This window comes from Pseudonaja textilis, chromosome 2 (genome assembly GCF_049901715.1).
Source record: "Pseudonaja textilis isolate UNSWEBS1 chromosome 2, rPseTex1.2, whole genome shotgun sequence".
Taxonomy (NCBI): Eukaryota; Metazoa; Chordata; class Lepidosauria; order Squamata; family Elapidae; genus Pseudonaja; species Pseudonaja textilis.
In genome coordinates this window covers 73,292,277-73,308,774 of record NC_141991.1, presented here as the reverse complement: position 1 = coordinate 73,308,774, position 16,498 = coordinate 73,292,277, and the positions used below count along the sequence as shown (strand labels likewise).

The 16,498-nt window shown below is 38.8% G+C and overlaps 1 protein-coding gene across 3 annotated transcripts in view; it reads right to left on the bottom strand.

Moving 5' to 3' along the window:
- Positions 1-16,498, bottom strand: part of PDGFRB (platelet derived growth factor receptor beta) — a 94,745-nt gene that overhangs the window by 57,942 nt on the left and 20,305 nt on the right. For all 3 annotated transcript variants that reach the window (XM_026696600.2, XM_087924297.1, XM_087924298.1), the window contains exon 2: positions 650-732. In XM_026696600.2, the coding sequence (XP_026552385.2) occupies positions 650-701 (52 nt within the window). In that variant the 5' untranslated portion in view covers positions 702-732. The remainder of the gene's footprint in view (positions 1-649; positions 733-16,498) is intronic.

Genomic DNA, 16,498 nt, shown 5'->3' with positions numbered 1-16,498 from the left:
CCCTTGTTCAGTTTCCATCCATAATTCCTTGTCTGGCCTACAGGCACTTTAGAAAATAGCTTGACTCCTTCGTCCCTGTGGCAGCCCCTCGAATATTGGAAGACTGCTATCATGTCTCTCTTGGTCCTTCTCTTAACCAGACTAGCCAGTAGTCTGGCAAACTCTGCCTGTCCCATGTACAAGCACAAATGGTTTGCATATACAGCAGGGGTTCTATCTTTGAACTCCAACTTTGATTATACCTAATACCACCGCCCTTACGGTGACTATCCAAAAGTGGTGATCAACACTGAAGTAATTTTTCATGGAAATGAATGGGACTTACATATTAAATGGACGGTGAATTGGTTGACTTTTGTTTAATATAACAAATTCTGTAAGCCTGAGTTACAGAAGTGTATGTGTGTATGCATGCATGTGCGCACAAGGCAACGTGCATGTTGCAGCTGAGAAGCAAATGCTATTCTTTAAAGATGTCAAAGCAATTGTATATGGGCAATAAAGTCACAAAATGTGATTCGGAAGGATTTCTTTTTTCTCTACATGAAAGATAGCCAATCACAGCTTATTTCTATACAAAATGGAAGCTTTGTGAGCACTTTACAAAGAAGCATTTGTACATCCATAATATGCCCAAATGTTTGCTTACTTGTGAGGAAGAGGACCCAGAAGACTAGCATCTTCTGCAAGAAAGCAGGCATTGTGGCCGTCAGTTCTGTTTCATGCAGTATCCTGTAAAAAGAAAACCCAAACCAGTAATGCATACGAATCTGGAGAGTGGGCAGTATATGCCATGGCCATGGGTAGATTAATAAATATTGATACATTAGAATCGTATTAATACAATGAATGAATGACTAATCCGTTCCTTTCTTTAGGGTTGTGTATGGCAGCCAAGGTAGTGACTATCTGCTTTGATGGAGAAAAGCAATGGGCAAGGAAAATTCCTTGCCCTAATTTTGACTTTAATTTGAACAATCAGTATTAGTGCCAAGTGTCTCCACAATGCAAATCGTTAGGCTCGGTACTGATTTTAAAAAATAGACAATGTCTCTTGCTTTTTTACTCTCTTCAGAATATTGGTTTAATTGGGCTTAGCATTCATTGTTGTGGGAAGAAGTCACAAAATCCAAGTAGCAGCTTGAAGCCATTACTGCTGACTGCACGACTGTAGTTTTGGAAAAGTGCTGGCACTGAATCATAACCACAACATCCCAATGTAATGAGATAAGAAGCATCTTGTGACTACTTTTCATAATTTCTTACGTCATCTGAGGTCAATTTACTTTACAATTTGGACATAGCAGCTGAATGAGGTATATATCTATGAAAACCACTATATCTAACCCCACCCTCTTTTTGTATTCATATTCTTGAGTTTCACACATGTTCTCTAGATGGATGAGGATGAATGCTTTGAACTTGGAGATAAATAAGTGTTCTAGAGCTCTGAAGTCCCTTTTCTTGTCTTGGGAACAGTGTGTGTGCTTATGTGAGTATGCTCATGCAAAGTGCCCATAAGTAAATTATGTTTTCCATTTCATAAGTGAAAAATTGAACACCAAAAAACTAGACTGAGCAGACCACTTTCTCAAGTACAGTCAAATTCTTATGGCTGGGGTCTGTATCATTTTCCAGATGGAAGAACACCAACAAGAAAAAATATTTGGAGGAAAAAATTGCATCATACTAGAAAACTCTTTTGCAACTATACTTAGTTTTGAAGAGAGTGGAATAAAGAACTTGTGATACCATCATCTGATACTATTGATAGCTCCTGGTATTCCAGCTCCTTAAGCATATTTATTTGCCTTCTCAACAGTTTCATACACAAATCTAGAAATACAGTAGGATTGCAAGGCTCTATGTCAGGTGTGTCAAACTCACATCATCACCATCATGTGATGTATCAGGACTTTTTTCCCCTTCACTAAACTGGGTGACACATCCGGGCAGTGGGCCACGAGTTTAACACCCCTGCTCTATGTAGATTTTGTAAAGAAAACTATATTCCCTTCACATTTAACCATAGCTTCTTCTGGCAGCCTAACAACTGTACAAATGTAATGGAGGGTACAAATCCTTCAACATGAAACAAATCCTGTTAGGTCTGCCTGCCTGCCTATCTAACTACCTACCATCTATCTATCTATTTTTCACATCTCTCTCAAAAGAGATAATTAAAAAGCTTTAAAGCTTCACTTTGTCCCCACTAAACTCAGACATGAGAGGGATATAAAGTTTATCAGATGACAGGGCATTGACAGTTCTAGTTACCGTCAACATTACCATTGACAGTGTTTTGAAAAAAATATTTTTACTATGTCTCTCTGAAAATTATGAAATGGAAACTATCTTTTCAATCCAAGCACAGAGGTTAAAAATATAGAGTGAATGGAAAGTATTGATCATGAATTCCTATTACTGTCAACTGTAACATGTAACATCTGTTGCTGATCATTATTACGCAGATGCATCATGTAGCAATATGAAAGCCTGAGAAACCCTGGAAAGGCCAGTAGGACTTACATTTTGGATTTAAAAGCAAAAAATTGCTTCCTGAGGTGTAGTTCCTGGATGATCTCCAGAAGGAGCTGCAGCTTCTATATGCTCCAGAGGGCCTACCTTTTTGCTGTCAGTTTGAATTGTTGCATAAATTTAGAGATTATGCAAATTACAAAAGATGGCATCATGCCAGGCACTATCCATACCCATAGAGGGACAAGGGATGATAAAGCTGATGTTAGCAATGTCATGACATCACAACACATGCCCCACCCACTTTGTAGATCAGGGGTCGCCAACCTTTTGGACCTCAGGGACCACCAAACTCATAATTTTAAATCCCTCCGGTTCTGTGGGTGTGGCCTAATTTGTGGGTGTGGCTTGGTGGTCATGTGACTGGCTGGGCATGGCTTGTATGTAAATATTATAAATATTTATATAAATATTGAATTTTTTATTAAAAAAAGCAACTTTAACCCAAAATCAGGCAAAGCCGGCAAGCAGATTGAATTGCTCATAGAATCATTCAGTGATCTATCTATTTGCCATCGGCTAGCTCAAGTCTCTCAAATTTGCTTGCCGTGAGTCTGCACTGAATAACAGAACCTTCAGTCCTTAGGGAGGTTTGGCTGTGCTTAAAAGCAGAACCAAAGATCTAAAGACTAGCTAGAAAGGAAGAAATCCAACCATTTCCTGCTTCCTAGCTAATCTAAATCTCCCGGCACAGCAGAACAGCTGATGGTCGGAAAAAGGAAAAATAGCAACTTAGCAGGCAAGTTAGTGAGGTAAGGAGTGAGTGGGCGGGGAGGGTTCCCATGGGCCATGTGGGCTGTGCAGCCTTGTGTTTCTGCACAGCCTGGATTAATTGCTTGGGGGGTGGGTGCTCAGGGGGTGACATTTTTTTGCGGCCCACCAAAATTTTCTCACGGTCCACCAGTGGGCCGCGGCCCACCAGTTGATGACTGCTGCTCTAGATGCCTGTGATGACCCGGGGCATGGCACAAAGGCAACACAGTCAGATAATCAGTAGGAGTCCCTTTATTAGCTCCAACTTTGCCCCCAATGTCCTGGTTACCTTCTGGCTAGAAAAAACTCTTCCAGCAACAGCCTTTGACTGCAGAGAATCAAGTCTAAAACATGGTCAACAAAAAATGTAACTATAAGTCCAATCAAGGCAAAATGAGGTAATTAGTTTGGCAGGGCAGGAGCAAGAATTTCAGACATGAAGACACAGCAATAACTCAACATGGTTGGGAAGACACCAGGAACACAGATAAGCAAAGTCAACACAAGATAAACACACATTTGCTCCCAGCAGTTGCCACACTCAGCATGCATCTCTTTTAAACTCCCTCCCCAGCTGTGGCTGATGAAGGGAATCAGGGCCCTTTCCTCCTCCATAAGCCACACAACCCACGTTGCTCTCTTCTTCATTCCTCCCTATGTGCCCTAGGATGAAGAGGGGGTGGGCTTGAGTCTTCCTCTGACCTCTCTCCCTTGTTCTACCTCTCTCCTGCTCTGCCCAGCCAGATTTTGCATTTCCCCAGTTTCCTCCACAGCCAATGGAGCCACACTCCCACTCCCTATCAGCTGTTCATCTTCCTCCTCAGGGGCATGACAATGCCCCAAAGGAATGGAGTTGTGGCATAAGGGCTCAACGCTTCCTTTGCTATTCTGAAGAAACTGGCAATTTAACGTGGACTATATGCTGAGGACCACAGAATAATATAGGGAAAAGTATCTTAGAAGCAGCTATTAAAAACAGTAGAATTAACTTGGGAAATAAATGGCTGCTGACTGCCTACTGTTAAAGAGGAGAGATTTTACAGTTTTGAAGATTAACCTGAAAATTATCTGCAGCTAGGAAGGGGCTACTTGCCTGTGAATCTAACTCTTTCTGTTAACACTTAAACAAAACTTTTTATTTTGCATATCTAGATGTCCTAAGTTGTAGCTATTTCTACAACTGGACATCTATTTCTTTAAAAAAGCGACTCCTTTATGCTTAGATAGTAGTATCACTTTAATTTAAACTACACATTGCACTAATGGCCTTCTGGATGACCTTTATTTTTCAGGAATTAAGGAACAGCAACAGGATGAAGCACAAGCAGAAGAGTGTGTAACCTTTCTCTGTCCCAGGCCCTAACTGTTCTCCCTGAAATTCCTTCTTAATATAAAAAGAAAATGCCTTTGCAGCAGCCTTTAAATTTGCTCAATAAATGGTGATCATGCTATTTACCAGGTTGGGCTTCAAAAATTTTAGCAGAGGGTTCTCTGCCTAGTTGCTGGGTGGGCATGGCCATGGTGGGCGTGGCCTATTCGGCCTCCTGCACCATAGTGTGTGTGTGGGGGGGTGTTTTTGCCCTCCCTGGGCTCCGTAGGTTTTCCTTGAGCCTCTGGGAGAGCAAAAATAGCCTCCTCAGACTCTGGAGGCTGCCTGGAAGCTGGAAACGGGCCCATTGCTGGCCTACCCAAACTCGGGGTGGGGTTTGAGCCTCCGTGCATGCCTTGCACTTACCTGAATCCAAAATGGGGCCGTGTGGGGACTTCCTGGGAGGGGAAGGACAGGGTGGGCGAGGCCAGCCAGGAGTGGGATTTGGGGATTTTCCAAACTGCACAAAACCTTAGCTAGGGACTCTCCTGAATCCCTGCGAACCCCAGCAGCCCACCCCTGGCTATTACCTTATTATTTCCAATACTGGGGTGCACTTCACAGTCTAGGTTTCAGGGAGAACTGAAAGATTACGAGGATGTGAACATTTTTTTGCTTTTGATGGAAGTAAACCAGACCCAAACTTTAATGCAACCACAGAATGTGGGTGTCAGCTTTTGAACCAGGGCATACTATGGCCTGTTGGTTGTATGCTCAGCATGCTAGAGAAATAAATACTTAAACGATATATGATCATCATCTATTTTTGTCTTGCTCAGCTTGAATTAATTGATTTACCAGTAAATCCCAATGTGTTTCTGATTTATTCAGCAACTTTCCCCCCCAAAAGCCTTGGGATTCTTTCTTTTCCTGCTTTCCCAGGTTTTGTCTACAAGAAGAATTTATTTCCTGTTTATTTAGCTTTGGGAACAATTTTGTGCCCTAAATTGCCTAACTGCATCTACATCTAAATCCACTCAAAATAATCCTGACCTAAACTAAGTGTCTTACTGTACAACACTCAGCTCAGAGTTATTTCCACTACAATCTGAATTTATGGACAGATTCTATATTTCCTCCTAATTTTTCCCAGACTAAAATTCTACAATGTTATGGCAGGTGAAAAGAATATATATTTCATTTATTCAGAACAAGTTCAAATACTGCTGTTGAAGTTTTCTTATCTGATGCGTTTAAGAAAACTAATAAGCTATCACTAAAAAAAATTAGAGATGTATGTTGGGTCATCATGGCCATTGTTTGGCAAAAATGAACTTCAGGCAGCATCAAACTGATACTAAAATTTCTATATGAACACAAAGAGCAGCGACTAAAAATGATACAATCCAATTAAAACTTCTAAAAGTTATGACAAATAATGGGCACATAATTTAAGAAATTGTTCTGTTCCCTGACATACCGTCATATTGTAAGTAGCCTTGGTGGCACAGTGGTTAGAATGCAGTATTGCAGGGTACTTCTGCTGCCTGCCTGCTACCTGCAATTTAGCAGTTCAAATCTCACCAGGATCAGGGTTTAACTCAGCCTTCCTTTCTTCCAAGGTTTGTAAAATGAGGACCTAGATCATTGGGGGCAATATACTGACTCTGTAAACTGCTTAGAGAGGGTTGTAAAGCTCTGTGAAGCAGTATAGAAGTCTAAGTGCTATTACTATGTAAGTTTAGTGGGGCAATACTGCAGGTTTAGTTTACCATTAAAAGGATAATCTCTTTACCTGTCCAAACATATATGGCAAAGGGACAGGAAAGGTAACTGTCCCAAGTGACTTTGATCTTAAGAGAGAATACATGTAGCTTGTCAATCTCAGGGGACAGTCTGAACAGTCCATTCTGAATAGGTGGTACACACTTGCTAAGAAATAGAACAGCCTAAATATCCAAGAGTGAAACTCCCATTCTCTGGTACTACTTTTGTAACTTCAATTACAACTAACTAATAGAAGCAAGTACAGTTGAGAAATAACAGTTTATCAAAACAATTTGTAAAAACATATCTCTTTTAACAGTTTGTAAAACAGACAAGCATCTCTTCACCCATGTATGTGATTGTGGAAAGTAAAGGAAACAAGGAAATATAAAATATTAAGAAAAAATTGAGCTGTTTTATGGAAGAGGATATGGAATTACAAATGTGAATTGAACAAGTATTAGTACGTTTATACTTGGAGACAATATAAAGAAATGCTTGTAAGAATAAGCATTAGTTGTGCTGATCCTGATACAGATTGTACAAGGGGATTAAGCAAGTTGGTTCTTGCATCAGTTTTGTATTTATGTAAAGAACCAAGTTAAAGAACTGCTACTTGTCAACTGTACTTGCTTCTATTAGTTAGTTGCAATTGAAGTTACCAAAAGTAGTACCAGAGAATGGGAGTATCACTCTTGGATATTTTGGTTCTTCCATTTTTTATCTGTTGTAGTGGAGGGCCTCCAATATGCAGAATGTAAGACAATGGTTTTTTAAAAAAAAAATCCTTCTCTTCAACTTCTTTTTCCAATTTTGACTTGGTGAGAAAGACAATAAAGTGACTGACTCCTCTTACGAGAGCACTCTATCTCTATTTCCCCAAAAAATTCAGCATGCCACATTATCCACAGACAAGCAATATTTCCAACACTTGAAAAAGTGGCTCTTTCTGGCCCCTCCTGTTATTTATATAAAAGGTTTTAAAGACTAGTTCTAAAATCCATGTTTCATTCAAAAGCCATATGGATCCCATCAAATGCTGTCTTTTTGACCTTGCCAGACAGAATACAAATAATTAGCGTCATACATTTGCATCTGGAGATAGGGAGGCGTATCAGGGAGTTGAGGTTGCCTCTGGATAAGCAAGACATGATAACAAGGGTTTTAATGATAAACAGTACTTGAGTTACCCTGGGAAAAGAGAATTGAGAAGAAATTACTGTGAAAAGATGGCAATGCTTGCAAGCATTGCAGAATCAGTGGAAACTGAAGCAAAGCTAGATAATGTGTGCCCAATGATGACCATGCTTATATTAACATGCAAATATTTACAACCCCGGATCTTATTAAAGAAGAACTTTTTTAAAAATCTCTTTAGGCATCTTTAAATATCTCTTTTCCAATTGCAATCTGTGGGTGATCAAGTTTGGGCAAACACCTATTTTCTTATTGTACTATATACTGTATTAAGTTACATCAAACTGAATCTCACAGGTCCATATAATGTCCTGCCCCAAAGTGACCAACTAGGTGATCATAGGAAGCCTAACAATAGGATACGAGTGCTGTTCCCTTTATATTCCACAGTGACTTTATATTCTACAGTGACTAATGCTCTGAGGCATCCTTTCCTCTTAACCTAGAGGGAATGTATAATGTATAGTTCCTAGCAGTCCTTGAGAACCTCCATGAACTTGCTGGAGTGTCTTTCAGACACTCCAATATGGTCTCCATCTTTGCATGTTGGGGCATTGAACTTCACGCCTTAATTATGTGCTATCTAAAGAAGAACTTCCTTTTATCTGTCCTGAATTGCTCACTACTGTTTCACTTAGTAAAAAATGGGTTTTAGGTATTAGAAGGTGCTTCAGTTTAGTACTGGAATTCTTATATTGTGGGTCAGTTGGGTGACCATATACATACATTTATTAAATAAATAAATAAATAAGTAAATAAAAGTGCTACATTGGTTTGAGTAAATATCTGGGTACAATTCAAAAGGTTGCTTTTTACCTAGAAAGCCTATATGGCATTGTTCTTGGGTTTCTGCTGGACCGACATCTCTAACTAAAATTGATCTCTCTTATCCATGCATATCAAGATAACCTGCTTAAAATTCCCCATTATCACCATTTAATTGGATGAGCCAATTGAACTATTGGGGGTGCCAAGTTTGGAGACCTCTGGACTAATCCCCTAACAAACTAATTGTAAAACAATATCCTAAGTCTTCTACTCATATTGCTTGGCATTTTCTTCCTTCTAGGGAATGTACAGCTTATGGAAATAGATAAGTCTTCATTTTTCACTCAAGCACCAGAGGTATGAATATAAGGGCATCTATGAAGCTATAAGTAAAACTGATTTCATTGGTCCTGGCTGGTGAGTTTCGGGTTTTTTCAATTAAGCAATGCCATCTATTGATATCCCAGAAATTGATCCCCTGCAGATGCCCCTTTAAAATGAACAAGGAAACAAAAATAGAACTATTTACAGTTCCGACTGCCAATATTATGCTCTCTTCTATTGCTATTCTTTTACAATCAAGAGCAGAACCTATATTTTCCTCTAGTAGAAAAAAAATCTCACTTGTTTATTGTTCCTAGGCACAGATTGCAAAATAGGAAACTACTAGCCCATCATGGGGACTGAAGGGAACCAGTAAGTGAACTATTTGTTATTAAAGCAAAGGAATGTGACTAGATGAGAGGTCATTCCATTCTGTGGTCAGCCTGATTTGAGTGGGAAACAGGCACTTCTTGCTCCCTAAAATCCATTCTGGAGAAAATACAGCTGCTGCAAATGTCTCAAATGAGACTATTTCAAGAATAGCCAGTAGCATTCCTCACATTACAACCAAGGCCCACTCCTGCCTACTGAAATGGCAATCAACAGGTGACTCTGATTCTCCTGCTTACATCAGCAAAGAGTCATTTGAAAGCAATGCACTGTAGATGCTTTTTGTATATAATGAACATTGCACTGTATCAGCATGTATGTTAAATTTAAATACAGCTTTATTCTAAGGTACCCCTGAGGTGGAATTATTATTGAATAATTAGTTCAACATTGAGACCCATATTTGATATATATCTTAAATATATAACATATTGTTCTATAAATACGTATTGCCCTGTAAACATATAATTTATAATATACCACTCTTTAATATATATCACCTTCCAAATATTAGAGATGTAATGTAGAATAATAACTTACTGTATTTGATAGTATTCAGAAATATATTTAAAAAATTAAGCCAGTCTAAGAAATATTTGATGGCCTAAGAAATAGTTGAGAATTGTGTTTTTTAAAAACCTGTATCTAATTTTCTTTAATTCATCTCAAATGTAATTTCTCAAACATGTCCATGGAATGACATGGCTACATTTCCTTTATTCTTTTTTTTTCCCCTTAAAAATGCATAAGCGTCACAGCTCATTGGGAGAACAGAATCATTTAATCTGTTCTTGGTCTATAATTATATTGAATCATCAATATCGGTCAAACACAAATATAATGTACTGTTTTACACAAGATTTTACAATCTTGTACCTATTTTGAAATTTCATAATGGCTTTTCTATTGCCATTGTCAATCTGCAGCACAACCGATAAAGTCCCCAGGAAGATTGCAAAATGAGACCAATGAAGAGAACCTATTTGTATCTTGGTATTTTAGATGTATGGTATGTAAGACCGACCTTGTTTGCAGAAGAAGCAGCAGTGGAAGAAAACAAAGAAGAAAAACATTCTTCAAGTCTAAGATAAATAAAAGGTAACTTATTCTGACTCAACATAGCCAAAAGGTGGGTAGATGTTAGACATTTCTAGTTTATTTTTTCCACTGTATTATGTTCTTAAGCAACGTATTATATCTGGTCAGCCACACTGTAATTGTACATTATAAGTACATGCATAGCAAAAGCTATTCCTGCAATTTCCAATCAAGATTAAGATTGCAACTGAAATGACAAGATGCCTCTGTAAACCAAACTCCAAATATTCATGTTTATTCACATCTCCTTGTGAAGCAGTTACCTGATAAAATTCAGTGAACATCTGTTTTACCTCTAACCTGTGATAGTTTTGAAACTATTTGGAGGAAAAAAAATACATTTTCTTAATTTATATGGTCTTCATTATAATTATCCTCCATTGATTAGTGAAGAATTTTACATTGTAACAGTAAGAGAGATAATTTATTGAAGGGTTTTCTTTTTATCAGCTGTATCTACCATGGTTGATTTTTGCTGATAAATTTGGTAAAATTACTGGCATCCTATGACATTGCTGGCAGAATGGCACTGGCTAGCAGAATAGATTTACCTTCCTATTCACCTTTTATGTAATCCAGAACAGTGGTTCCCAAAGTGGGCGGTACTGCCCCCTGGGGGGGGTGGGATGCCTTAGGGGGCGCTAAGAGGCAAGGGGGCTGGCAGCGGGTGCTAATAGGTGGCAGGGGGGGCGTTTGAGGCGCTGGCCCTGCAGGTTCCCTCATTGACTATAGCACTGCTCCAGAGCCGGTGCCTCCAATGTGGAGGTGCTGCCACGGCCGCGTTACGTGCCGCCACGGCCACGTTCAATGCGCCGCCTCCCTGCTGCCTCTTAGCACCCCTCTGATGGCCCCCTTGGGGATGCTAAGAGGTGGTAGGGGGGCATTTGAGGTGCCGGTCCTGCAGGTTCACCCATTGACTGTAGCACCGGTCTGGAGCCGGCACCTCCAATGTGGAAGCAGTGGCACATTATGTGCCGCCGTGACAGTGTTCAATGCACTGTCCCCCTGCCACCTCTTAGTGTCCCCAAGGGGGCCAGCAGAGGGGCACTAAGAGGCAGCAGGGGGATGTTCGAGGCACCAGCCAGCCCTGCAGGTTCACCCATTGAGAGAACTGATGCATCAGATTGAATGAGACCTAGTTTAGACTGAGGCCCTTTTCCACAGTGAAACTTCTTTGCCAGCACATTGAAACCTCTTTGGCTTCTATTAAAGGTTTTGTGGACGAAACATGGTCAAGACTATCAGGAAGCCCTCACATTTTGTTGAGGCTTTAAACAGGATCCATTGGACCAGATCTCCACCCCTAAAAATTACTTTTCCCCAATGTATTACAGTGCCAATTCTGAAGAAGGCAAAACCAAAATGTACTGGTAAATTACAAGGAGAACACACATATACACACACTCCCTCCTAACACCGCTGGAGCAGGTGATTGGACTAGAATAGATATCTCATTATCTTTCTCCTCCCTCCCTCCTTCTTTATTTTTCTTTCTGTCCCTTCCTTCCATCCCCCCCGCTTTCTTTGTCCCTTTTTCTTTCTTTCCCTTTTCTCTTTATTTTCTCACTTTCTTTTTCTCTTTATTTTCTCTCTCTCTTTCCCTCTCTCAGGCTCATCCCTTTAGATCAGGGATCGCCAAACTTCTGGACCTCAGGGACCACCCATCTCATAATTTTAAATCCCGGAGACCACTAATATGAATTTTGACTGACGTTGGCTTTCTGGCAATCCAACCTCTCTCTCTCCCTCTCTCTCTCTCACACACAGGCAGGGGTGGGATTTAGATCCCTGATCTAAAGCTGTCAAAACTCCAAAAACTGATCAAGTAGCTCTGGGGAGGCCAGTCATAAATTAGAACACTTGCTAAACAACTGGTCATTAAGTGAGGACCAGATGTATTTGGTTTGCCAGTCACCTGGCCACGCCACCCAGTCACATGACCTGCAAGCCATGCCCACTCAGTCATGTGACCAGCAAACCACACCCTCAAATTAGGCCACACCCACAGAAATTTGAATCCCACACCTGGGTGGGGGGCACCGAGGAGGAGTTTGTAGCACCAAGGGGGCAGTGGACTGAAAAAGTTTGGGAACCACTACAGTAGACTAATGGGAACATGTAGAATCTAGCAACCAATCAGTACCCTCTCCTTCTTACCAAACTTTGGTTCCAGTTACCATAATTGAGGGCTTACCTGTATTTGTACGATAATATCATTAAATGCACATCATTTTGACTATCATTGTAATTTGGGGAAATACTATTAATACATACTTCAAAATAATTTTAAAATAAAATTTGATCATCCTTGAAAAAAAGATTCTAATTTAATACTGACTTAAGTTTTATACACTATGGTCAATAGTAGCAGCATTATTATTTAACATGTAAGTTTAAGAAGAATCCTGTAAACATGACTGATTATTCTGTCAATGTTTAATTGGTCATAATTGTTAAAAATTATTATTTGATCTACTATTGAATCAATGTGATTGCAAATATAAATAGACCACTTCTATCTGAATTGTTGTTCTCCTTCCATTTTGCATTGCAAAATAATACATTCTCTCTCTTAATTCAATGTTTTTTACAGATTTAATAGACAAAAGAGCTGGGTATTTTAAGTTGGTTTACCTGATAATAGAACATCTAGTATTTCTGATAAGTATTGAAGCATTTTTTGCCACGATCATTGTTATTATATGATTTTTTTTCAACACAGACCATCCTGTCCTGGAATGGCTAGGTGGACTGGACATTAACATATGAACCACTCCATATCGTATTTGCCATATGCTAAATAAATAAATTCAGTTATTAAGAGTCTCTTACTTTTTCCAAAGTCTTTTACTGACTCTGGAGTCACTTAAAAGGAATTGTTCCCCATGACTGGCTATTCAAGTTTCCTACTCATAGGAACTTCTCATGATAATTGACAAGTCTGGCTAGGAATCCCTTGAATTCTAGTCTCTGGGACCCAAGAAAGTGAAAGACTTAGTGCTCACCCCCCCTCCCCCAAATCACTACAGAACTCAACTTGCTGTTTATGTGGCTAGGGGAATTCATAAGAGCTATGAGAGTAGAGTTGACCCTTTCCATCCAGGACAAAAGCCAATTGTTGAAGAACATATATGCTAAATAGAGTATTGGGTCAAGTTAACTTCCAAGCTGTGTGTCCAGTCATTGATAAAATAATACTTTACACATATTCCCACTTAACCTGTTGTGAAGACACCTAGATATTTCATTGCCAGCATCTGTATCTTATTATTAGCCGACACAAATAATGGCTTCAAAACTCAATCTCTTTTTTATGGACATAGACCAACATACAATTCAAATATCCTACTGTTCAGGTTTGGTTGATATAGCTTTAATTCCCACTCCCCACTCTCTTGAAAAAGACTAATTATTTGCAGCTAATAGCTGTACAAAATAGCATTCAGTTTCTGCTGCCTAAATGTTGACTGATCAGCTGAACCATACCCAAAAGTAGGCACAGGATCTGTAGAGCCATAAAAGGTTCACAAATCACTTATGCAGTATAATATATAATTAAGCAAATTCCTAAGCATATTTATAATTAAGGAAACAGCATTCTGTGCCAAGATCAAAAATAAGGGCTGTTTTAGAAACACCCTAATGCATATACATCAGTGCTAAGATAATAGCAATTGGTAGAAAGCAAACAAAGGATCTCAAATTTTCAAAGAAAAAGTATAAAGAAAAATGGGAATATACAGGCTAGGACTCATAAAAAAAAATAAAGACATGCAAATAGAATAAAGCTACAGTATATATATTTCCACGCTCTTTGTTGCTTCAATGAGCATTTTACTGCTTGGACCAAGTACAGACATCTCAGTAAATAACAAATTAGTTGACTGCCCTTTATAAAGATTGGTATTCTCCCTTATACGCTTAAGGAAGAAAGATAATATCTTATGTCTGTTGTGGTTTTCAATGAATGCATAATTTTTAGAGAAACAACTATTTTGAAATAATACCAAAAAGAGATGATAGCGCAATATATGAGAGAGAGAGAGAGAGAGAGAGAGAGAGAGATTATATTGAACAATTAACAGGCGTTCCTAGCACATTAAATATCACATAAAGGAAATGAAAAGCATTTCACTTCTTTTCTATGTGTTTTCTTTTCTTTTCAAAGATGGGCTTGGCCAGCACACATTTCCAGTAATTCCCACAATGCTTTGCCAGGCTGAGATTCTGCCAAGCAAACCCAGCACAGCTGTTATAAATTAAGAGAAAATAAAATACAATATATTTCTCCTTTTAAAAAATGAATCTGAGTCATTAAGTGAGATCATAGATGCCCATGTGTAGAAAGGAAGCATGTCAGGAGTTTTAGTATTTGGCACTTCTCAAGGTTTTAATCCAACATTTGGCTTGACTACATTTCACACTTTTTGGCAATCAATTATTCCTCCTGGATCATAGAGAGGTAAACTCTAAATATCCATCATCTAGTGCAAAACTCGCCTTTGCAGTAAATTTAACCACCATCCTTTGGGTTGACTTGGTCTCTGTAAATCCATTTCTTTCCCACTCCATAAAAAGAATAAATCAAAGGGGCTTTTTTCTCCTCTTTTCCCGGAAACATCTGTTATTGCAACATCTGTCCCCTGGGGTCTTCAGAATCCCATGACATTATGTTTACTCATAGGCCAGATTACTATCAGAAAGACATTTTCCCAACCCCTAACTGAAGTCAAAAAGAATATACACATATGGATTGGCTTTGAAATGCATAAACAGTTGATAATAAAACACAGAAGTCTGAAATTTGAAACCAAGCTATGACTGAGGATCTCGAAGGATTGGTGATCTTAATGCATGCATGATATTCAATATCTGATAGGGGTTTTTTTTTTTCCTCTTTAGCTTCAATCTAGAGTGATTATTTACTTATCTTGACCTTCCTGGGGAATTAGAAAAAGAGGAAAATGTGCCATTTTGGTTTAGCAGAATCTCTGCTTCAGTTTATATTGTTCACTTGGTATGAGGCTGCAGGTGCGAGCCTAGGGAAAAGTGAAACTCCAATAAAATAGGATTTCCTTGAATTGATTTTTATTGTGAGAGAATAATTTTTAGAACCCGTTCAGAGTATGGAAATATGGGCAGTCCTTAACTTACTGCAGTTGATTTAGTGAGTGTTCAAAGTTAAAACGGTATTGAAAAAAGTGACTTAAAATCATTTTTCAGTTACAAACTTTCTGCAACATCCCCATGGTCACGTGATCAAAATCCAGACCCTTGGCAACTGACTCATATTTATGACGGTTGCAGTGTCCCAGGGTCATGTTATCCATCTTTTGTGACCTTGTGACAAGCAAAATCAATGGGGAAGCCAGATTCACGTAACAACTGTGTTACCAATTTAACTTCTGCAGTGATTCACTTAACAACTGTGGCACGAAAAGCCATAAAATGGGGCAAAATTCACTTACCAAACATCTCAGTTAGCAACAGAAATTTTGAGCTCAATTGTGGTCATAAATCAAGGATTATCTGTATTGTAACCCACTGTACTTTTATTTATTATATTTATATGCCACCCATCTTGTTATCCAGAATGACTCTGGGTGGCTTATAATGCAATAAAAATAGAAATCCAAAAACAATTACAAATATAAGGGCAATCAAAATGATAAGACTTAACGAGACTATAATTAAGACTACTTCAAGAAGTTTTCAAGAACATCTAGCTGACCCACAATGAAGTTCAAAGATACAGGTGGGCATTTATTCAGATATCATGCTATATTAATCCTGTAATAGCCACACAAATCGTTAATCCTTAGTTGTGCAGTTTATGCTATCTTTAAAATGTCTTTGACTTACATTAGGGATAATTTCCCTCACATTATCCTGAAAATGAAAAGAATTTTTTTTCTGCAAATCATCCAAAGTGTAACAGATTTGAATGAGATCAGCCCTATTTAGTACAGGTAGTCCTCGAGTTAGGACCACAATTGAGCCCCAAATGTATGTTGCTAAGTGAAACATTTGTTGGCCCATTTTGTATCATTGCATTTGTTATGTTAAGTGAATTTGGCTTTCCCATTGACTTTGCTTGTCAGAAGGTGGCAAAGCTGATCCCATGACCCTGGGATACAATGACGGTCATAAATATGAATCAGTTGCCAAGTATCTGGATTTTGATCACGTGACCATGGGGATGCTGCAATGGTCGTAAATGTAAAAACCAGTCATAAATCAGTTTTTAAAGTGCCGTTGTAACTTTGAACGGTCAATAAATGAACCACTGTAAGTTGAGGACTATCTGTAGTTGAAACCAATGCAGAACATGCTTAGTTATGAACCCAGGTTTTC